Source organism: Puma concolor, chromosome B3 (assembly GCF_028749965.1).
Source record: "Puma concolor isolate L17-30 chromosome B3, mPumCon1.1.hap2, whole genome shotgun sequence".
In the NCBI taxonomy this organism is placed as follows: Eukaryota; Metazoa; Chordata; class Mammalia; order Carnivora; family Felidae; genus Puma; species Puma concolor.
This window is the reverse complement of record NC_141672.1, coordinates 10,003,551-10,011,709: the sequence shown is the minus strand read 5'-3', so window position 1 is coordinate 10,011,709 and position 8,159 is coordinate 10,003,551. Positions and strand designations below refer to the sequence as shown.

Below are 8,159 nucleotides of genomic sequence, written 5' to 3'. Positions count from 1 at the left end.
GATGTGCAGTAAGGGGGCTGCCCAAAAATTATTAGTCTCCGAGGTGGCAGAGGGGAGACCCCCCCCCCCACCCCCGCCCCCGAGACCCTCGGAGGGCAGTGCGGTCGGGGTGGAAGTCAGCACTGCCTTCGTGGCGAAAAGGCTGCTCCTTCTCCCCGACCTGGTCACTCCAGACTAACAGGTCTCACGCCCCAAAGGTCCTTACCTCGTCACTCATACTCCGGGTCCGGCAGCTGCTCAAGGAGCATCTCCTCCGTGCCACTGAACTGCATGAGAGAAGGGGACCAATGGCCAGAGCCCTGGGCATCCTTCCATCCTTCTCTTCCTGGCTCTGGGCCTCCCGGTAGTTTGGAGCGGGAGGCGGGAACCTGCTTGGGGGCGAGGGATTCTAGGAGCCCCTCCTCCCCACCAGGCCTTCACCCCCTGACTGCCCTCCGGAGAGGCTCCCTGACCCCCTGCAGCCGAGGGGGCTTCTGTTGGACCTCAGCGGGTGGCCCCAGTCATTCATCTTCTTCTAACATCTCTCTCATCCAGTCCTTTAAAATCCTGCAGCTGTAAGCTCCTGCCCTTGTTATTTTTAGTTTTCGCTGCAGAGCCGGAGGGAACGGAGGCCAGACGTGGGGGAGGGGGCGCAGGGCCACCCAAGGCCACCCGATGGTCCCCGGGAGAAGGGACACACTTGCCTCGATGTGGTACACGACGCGCCAGAAACTGGAGTCTGAGCCTCGGTATCGTCTTCCAGGGTAGAGCTGCCACATGGAGGGCAGCAGGCCGGGGGCTAGCAGGCCGGGGCACACAGCCTCCCCCAGGAGCACATCTTCCTGCCGCATGAGTACTTGGAGGCTACTCTCCATCTGAAGAGGAGGGAAGGCCGGGCACACCTTCAGGGCCCAGGCTCCCGGGCCCACAGATGACCAGAGTCCTTCCTGCCACCCTCGCAGCCTCGCCGGCATCTGAACTGCCTGTGACCGTTGTTCCCTTGAGCCACGCATGCTCCTCTCGCGGACTCTGGCCAGGCCAGACGACCAGCGGTCACGTGTGTCTGGACACCGAGACAGGGCCACACAACAAACTGAGAGTTTGTCCTTGAACTTCCTTAGTTCAGCTGCTCTGGGATTTTCTTTTTTTTTTTTTTTTTGTCATAGAGCTCCTTTTATTTTTTATTAATATTTATTTATTTTGGGGGGGGCAGTTAGGGACACAGAGAGAGAGACAGAGAGAGGGACAGGGAGAAGAGAGAATCTGAAGCAGAATCCGTGTTGTCAGCACAGAGCCCGACACGGGGCTCCAACTCACAAACAGTGAGATAATGACCTGAGCGGAAATCGAGAGACACATATCTCCGGACCCCACAATCAGGTGATAGACCACTTTTCCCCACCTCCACCACTGCCCATCTATTGCAATAAATCTAACTTGCTGCCTGGTTGATCATGTGCCCCACAACCAGATCCCCACACGACAGCCAGGGTGTGCATCTAAAACGTCACTCCCCTGCTCGATGCCCTCCAGTGGCTTCTCATCGTGGGCAGAAGCACCTGAAACCTTCACTATCTGGGCCCCTGCCTCCCCCCTCTCCCATTTTGCCCCTCACCCTCCACCCTGTTCCAGCCACAAAGGCCTCCTCGCTATTTCGGGGACATGCCACATTCCCAGTAATCTCTTGTATCTGTTGTCCTCTGCCTGGAACATTCTCTGCTAGATCGACACAGGGCTTGTACTCTTTCTTTCAGATAGCTCTCTGCACAAATGTTACGTCTAGAGGGACAAATTTCAGGGAAATCCAACTCTCTGAAATACACACGAGGCAGGCAGGCCTAAAACTGTGGTTTGCAAAGGTTTCAACTAAAACGACAGGCAAACGAGAATGAATACTCTTGCAGGGTCTTGCCTGAAGACCCCACACCACTAGTTACTGCCTCTCATCCGACACAACTTACCACCAGCCTCAATTACTTCATTGTCCTTCACCCCAGCCCACTGTCAGCTTCACAAGTGGTAGGATTTTATCACGTTCACTGCAAACCCTCAACAGTCTAGAATCGTGCGTGGCATATAAACCAGGCCCTTATGCTTATTCAATGACTCTCTCTCCAGAGTGGAAATATTTTTAACAATTTTCCATCTATGAAATAAATTAGAATTGTTAAGACATAATTCAGATCATCCTGCAAGATGTAAGTGGAAATCACCATTCTTGCTGTGTTAGTATAGAGTTTTCTGTATCCTTCAACCACTTTTAGTTTCCTTCTTCATCTTTTTCTTATTGATTTAAGTAAATCTTTACATATTAAGAATGCTCTCAATTACACGGAAGCAAACCCTGCCCCACGGTTTGCTAGTGGGTTATGCTTCATGCAGAACCTACAATGATTATGTGAAAAACTCTGGTTTGTGGTTTGGGCGGTATGTTTAAGAAGATCTTCCCCAAGCAGAGGCTGAAAAAAAAAGGATATTCTACAAATACCTGACTTTAAAAAAAGTAAATATTTAACTTGATTTTTTAAAGGACACATAGGTGTCTATTCATGTCCTCTGCCCATTTCTTCACTGGATTATTTGTTTTTCGAGTGTTGAGTTTGGTAAGTTCTATATATTCATAAAAAAATTTTTTATGTTTATTTTTGAGAGAGAGAGAGAGAGAGAGAGACAGAGCACGAGCAGCAGAGGGGCAGAGAGAGACGGGGACGCAAAATCCAAAGCAGGCTCGAGGCTCTGAGCTGTCAACACAGGGTCCGATGTGGGGCTCCAACTCACAAACCGTCAGATCATGACCTGAGCCCAAGTCTGACACTTAACCGACTGAGCCACCCAGGTGCCCCCCCAAATTTTTTTAAATAAAAGTACATATAGGTACATTTAAAAAAAAAAGGCAAAAAACTAAATAAATGCCACTACAGAGGAGGCACGAAACACCCCAAACTCCAAGGCAGGCCCCCCACGTGGCCCAGCGCACTCTGCAGAGAAACCCGCGTGGACGCGGCCGCCCACGCCCAGCCCCGCCTGCCCCAGGGCGGCTGTACCTCGATGATTATGGGCAGCCAGGTACGCTGGTTTTCGTCCACGTACACGGACCTTTCCCAGATCCACAGGTGGTCCGGGTGCAAGGCCGTGCGCGCCCTGAAGAACGGGAGCTCGCCCATGGCTCCCAGGGCGTCCTAGGCGTCTCTGGAACCCACTCGCTGGTGCGCGGGACGCTGGCCCGTCGCTTTATAGCGGGGGCGGCGCGCGGGCGCCCCCCAGCGGCGGGGCGGGAGGAGGGCGGGGGCGGGCTGCGCGGAGCAGGGCGTGAAGCGGGGAGGAGGGCGAGGCGGCGTGGGCGGAGCGCGAGGCGGGATGGGCGGAGCGACTGGCAGGAAATGCTCGGGAGCTGGCCCTGCGCCCTGGGACCCCGGCACCGTCTAGGAGTGCAGACCCAGCTCGGTGGACGCGGGGCTTTCTCCAGGCCCCCAGCCAGCCAGCCCCCACTCCCCACTGCTGGGGAGGCACACCTGCCTGTGGCCTTTGGCCTTTTCTCTGTCAGGAGGTGCCGGCGTCCTCCGCTCCCCGGGACGCCCAGACCCTACTGTCCGAGTCGGGCTCTGTGTGTGGCTGGTCAAGTCATACTCAGACAGAGACGCCAGGCCTCTGCTGGGAACTCACAGTCGACGCCAGGCAACCCAGAGCCAGGACCCCCTCCACATCTTCTGGGATCAGAACAGACCCATGGCAGCCAGAACCAGGCCTGGACTTTCCCAGGTTCACGGCATCACCTTCAGCCTGTGGATGGGGTGTCGGAATCAATTGCCTTGGCCAAGTGCAACTCTTGAAGCCCCGGTCCCCCTCCCACGGACATTTTCCACCGCTTTGATGATGGTGTGGTCATCTAATAGCTATTGTGAAACAGGGCGGTGAAGAAACATGGGTTTTTCCCTTTATAGGCTTTGAATTCGTTAGTGAACACATCGTTCACTTAAAAAGAATCCTCTCCCTCTACCCCAAGATCAATGGAATTGCAAAGTCCCTGGGTTATATGATCAAACTGTCTCTCTGTAAATTACAGCAACTAAGGAAAACAATTTCACTTCGCTTTGCAGCGCACCACATGCCCATTAAGGCAATTAAGAAAAATAAAGACAATGAGAAACATGTAAAAGCAGCTCCAGGCTCATTGCTCAAACATCACCACTGGCCGCAGTTTGGTGTCTCACCCTCCAGCTCTTTCCTGTCTCTCTGACTAGGCCCTAAGAAAACAATTTGTGATCTTTTGAAATATCACAAAAGTGAAAATGAGCTTAACCCTGATCCCTTGACACCAGAGGTATGTATTTGCTTCCCTGCCTGTCCAGACAACCTAATTCCCAAGGAAGTGCTGAGGTGGCCTATGGTAATAGAGACAGAATTGGATTTACCAGGAACACGAAATAGAAGACAAAAGCCAAGCAAAGTTGGGAGTGGAGAGGGCAGACCGCGAGCCCAGCAGACCTCCCTCCCAGGGAAGCCCCTGTGGTGCTTGTATTTAACATTCAGACTTGTGGCATTCAGGCTGATTTCCCTGTGGATGGTTCTTAATTCCAGACTCAGATAGCTACTGGGACCGTGATAATATGGTAATCTGTCTGCGGGGGCAGTCTCATCCTAGTCCTGAGCTTTGAGGCCAAAAATGATAACGAGTCCAGCTTACACAGTGTGGCAAAAAAGGGGACACCTAGGAGCCGGTGTGGTCACTGACCCAGCCGCATCAATGGCCCCAGGACTCAGAATGCCCCCGGGTCTGCCGATTTCGTTGGCACTTGTTCCGTTTTTTTGAAGGAGCCACAAAAGGAACGAATAATGGACCGAGAATCAGACTCACTTGGCTGGGTATGTTTCTCAACGTTCTGGCAATATGATCCTTACACCCCCAATCCCCTTTGAAAGAACAGTGTAGGTCTTCAGTTTCACACGAGGGTTTCTTAATATTGAGCAAGATATTATACCCAAAAGTGGATGTCATTCTTCTGTGGGGCTTAGAAAATCACTTGAGAAGGGGTTCCAGAAAACGAAAGTGACATGGGGCAGCTTCTGTGGGGGCCTTGAGACTTCTTTATGGAAATCCCACCGGAAAGGAAACAATGCTCCTGTGTGGTCCCAAGGACAGGCAAGCCTCTCCAGCACGTTATCTGCCCCATCTTAGGGCCGGAAGGCCAGTGGGTCCAGCTTTATGGACCTTGCTTTATTCGTCTACAAACTCCCTGAGTATAATCAAGTGGTGTTTCATTTAGAAAATAACACAAAGAGGGGCGCCTGAGTGGCTCATTCGATTAAGCGTCCCCTCTTGATTTCAGGCTCGGCCATGATCTCTCGGTTCATGAGTTCGAGCCCCGATTCAGGCTCTGTGCTGACAGTGTGGAGCCTGCTTGGGATTCTCTCTCTCTCCTTCTCTCTCTGCCCCTCCCCAATTCGTGCTGTGTCTCTCCCTCCCTCTCTCAAAATAAATAAGCTGTGTCTCTCTCTCTCTCTCTCAAAATAAATAAATAAACTTTAAAAAAAAAAAGAAAGTAACCCAAAGCAATTGTTTTGACTTTTTTTTTTTTTTTTTTTTTTTTTATGTAGAATCCTTAACTGCTGCTTTCATGGTCTGGCTTTGGATCCAGTTTTGACTTAGCCTCTATCGCCTGTGAATTTGGCAGATCCTTTGCATCTTGGTTTCATTGCCACACTTGGGTAATCAGTGGGCCAAGCTAGGTGCCCTTGAAGCCCATTCTAACTCAATAGTCCCTGATCCTCTGATAACGTTGTCCAGTGGGAGATTAAGAATGATTTTGAGCAGAGTGGTTCTGGATATGAAGGACCACAATGGAATTCATTCTGCAGGAGTGAGGAAGCCATTTTCTTGTTTGGGTCCCAAAAAAGGGCCCTGAGAGTGAGTCCTGACCATCAGTAGGATCTAGCAAGTTGCTATGGTAAGTATGACCCCTGGACCAGCTACGCCTCAAGCCTTCCCCAGACCAGCTGGGTCAGAAACTGCATTGTAACAAGGGTTGTTGGGTGCACGTTAAGCATTGGTCTATAGGGGGAGGATTAAAAGGGACAGATGATGGGTGTCTGCCTCATTCTGCCATTTCCCTCTAGATTTTCTTTAACTGTGACACAAAACCTTGGATATGTGTCTCTGTATCATTCAGTCCTAGGCTCTCTGAGTTTCTGTCAAAATCACTTCTTTTTTTGTTGTTGTTTAAAAGATTTTTAATGTTTTATTTATCTGAGAGAGAGAGAGAGAGAGAGAGAGAGAGCGAGCATGAGTGGAGGAGGGGCAAAGAGAGGGGGAGAGAAAGAACCCGGATCAGGCTGCTGGCTCTGAGCTGTCAGCACAGAGCCCATTGGGGGGCCAAACTCACAAGCTGTGAGATCATGACCTTGAGCCAAAGTCAGACGCTTATCCAACTGAGCCACCCAGGCGCCCCTCAAAATCACTTCTAATATATAAAGTGTTTTCCTCTTGGGGCGCCTGGGTGGCGCAGTCGGTTAAGCGTCCGACTTCAGCCAGGTCACGATCTCGCGCTCCATGAGTTCGAGCCCCGCGTCGGGCTCTGGGCTGATGGCTCAGAGCCTGGAGCCTGTTTCCGATTCTATGTCTCCCTCTCTCTCTGCCTTTCCCCCATTCATGCTCTGTCTCTCTCTGTCCCAAAAAATAAAATAAACGTTGAAAAAAAAAATTTAAAGTGTTTTCCTCTTAAAATCCTGGTAATCAGGATTAAGTAATCAGGTTAGGCCATCCTAAACATCAGCAATGACCAGCAAGCTATAAAGAAACTACGTAGGGCTACTTAGGTGGCCAGGCCTCCGGGCCCTACAATGAATGCCCCCAAACCACTAAGCTGGGTGAATTGAAACCCTGGCTGCTTATTAGAATCGCCTGAGAAGCTTTCATAAACTACGTGTGTCTGAGCCCGTTTAGACCAGAATCTCTGAGACTGAGGCTTTGGTGTTCTTTCTTTTTTTTTTAAAGGGTTTTTCAGGTGATTCTAATGTGCGGTGAAGCTTGAGAACCACTTATCTAAGATTTGAGCTCCTGTTTTTGAGACGTGAACAAGATTTATAAAACTAAATAACCAGGAAAATGTTAAAGCTATTCTTTCTACCGTCAATTCTCATTGTAAACCTCACCCCCAGCCTGCACTTGACTTCCTTCCCTATTCCCTGATGGGTAGATGTTGAGACATCCATGCTAAGTCACCCGGAGTGGATTTTGTTTGTTTGTTCGGACATCTGCACCACATTTTAGATCATTAAGGCTGATGAACAAGTGAGCCCAGAGTAAAAAGGGATGTTACGGCCTTTACCCACAAGGGATGAAATTTCATCTTTAGATTACTGGAGAACGTGGGACAAGGATATTCCCAGTAGAGCTCAGGGACCGATCATAGCCTTACCCCCTGCGTGGCTATGATCTCTCTTCAAACTTAAGAGTTTTCTTTACGTTTTAAACATTTTTCGAACGGTAAGGTGTCTATGGGGACGTTGGGAAAACGGGTGGAGGATTGGGTGGAGACTTGGCATTTCCGACAAGGTCCGGGGTGAGCCTGAACCACCTCTGAGGAGCAAGGCCGTGTACCAACCCGGTGCACACACCGCACAAACGCAAAACACACCCACGGTCCCGACTCAAAAGGCACCGAGTAGTTGAACCTGACAGGTTGGTGGAGGGAGCGGCAGGTAGCAGAATTGCAATGGATGCTTTGAGCTAGATTTGCCGCGGTGAGTTAGAGTTGACCTAAGTCGGTATCAGAGGTATTTCTCAACCCTGGGATGATTCCACCCTCTAGGGATTATGCCCCCAACATTGTCGGTGCTGTGGATCAATTTGTTTCTCATGATGCCAACTTCCAATTCTTCAATATGGTTGCTTTAATTTTACCTCAGGAAAAGATTTCTTTTTTTTTTTTTTTCTTGGCAAAATAACTCACATATTTCTTTCCAGAAAACTGGCTCATCACCTTCATGCCTCTTAGATATATAAGTTGAGGGAATATATTAACTACGTATTGCTTTCAGCTTCCACACTGAAAATCCCCTCTGTACCATTTACCCAATATCTCTTGACCCAGATCTTCGATTGTAGGATATCTTATATATTTTTTTCCAAGAAAGTATTTTTATTTCCTTCAGATGAATACCCACAATTAGGATTGCTGGAT

At 50.0% G+C, this 8,159-nt stretch overlaps 1 protein-coding gene across 1 annotated transcript; it reads right to left on the bottom strand.

Annotated features, from left to right (window-relative positions):
- Positions 1-209: 209 nt before the first annotated feature.
- TCL1A (TCL1 family AKT coactivator A) lies at positions 210-3,159 on the bottom strand. Its single transcript, XM_086708449.1, has 3 exons — positions 3,024-3,159; positions 684-854; positions 210-266 (listed from the first exon to the last, which is right to left on the bottom strand). Exons 1-3 carry the CDS (start codon positions 3,141-3,143, stop codon positions 210-212), a joined length of 348 nt encoding a protein of 115 aa, XP_086564575.1. The 5' UTR covers positions 3,144-3,159.
- Positions 3,160-8,159: the final 5,000 nt, after the last annotated feature.

What these genes read in the sequence shown, in the direction of transcription:
- TCL1A (XM_086708449.1), bottom strand. Translation starts at nt 3,143, where the DNA reads ATGGGCGAGCTCCCGTTCTTCAGGGCGCGCACGGCCTTGCACCCGGAC. An exon ending in GGCTGCCCATAATCATCGAG is followed by an intron (nt 855 to 3,023) that starts GTACAGCCGCCC and finishes CCTCCTCTTCAG; the next exon opens with ATGGAGAGTAGCCTCCAAGT. An exon ending in GCGTCGTGTACCACATCGAG is followed by an intron (nt 267 to 683) that starts GCAAGTGTGTCC and finishes TCTCTCATGCAG; the next exon opens with TTCAGTGGCACGGAGGAGAT.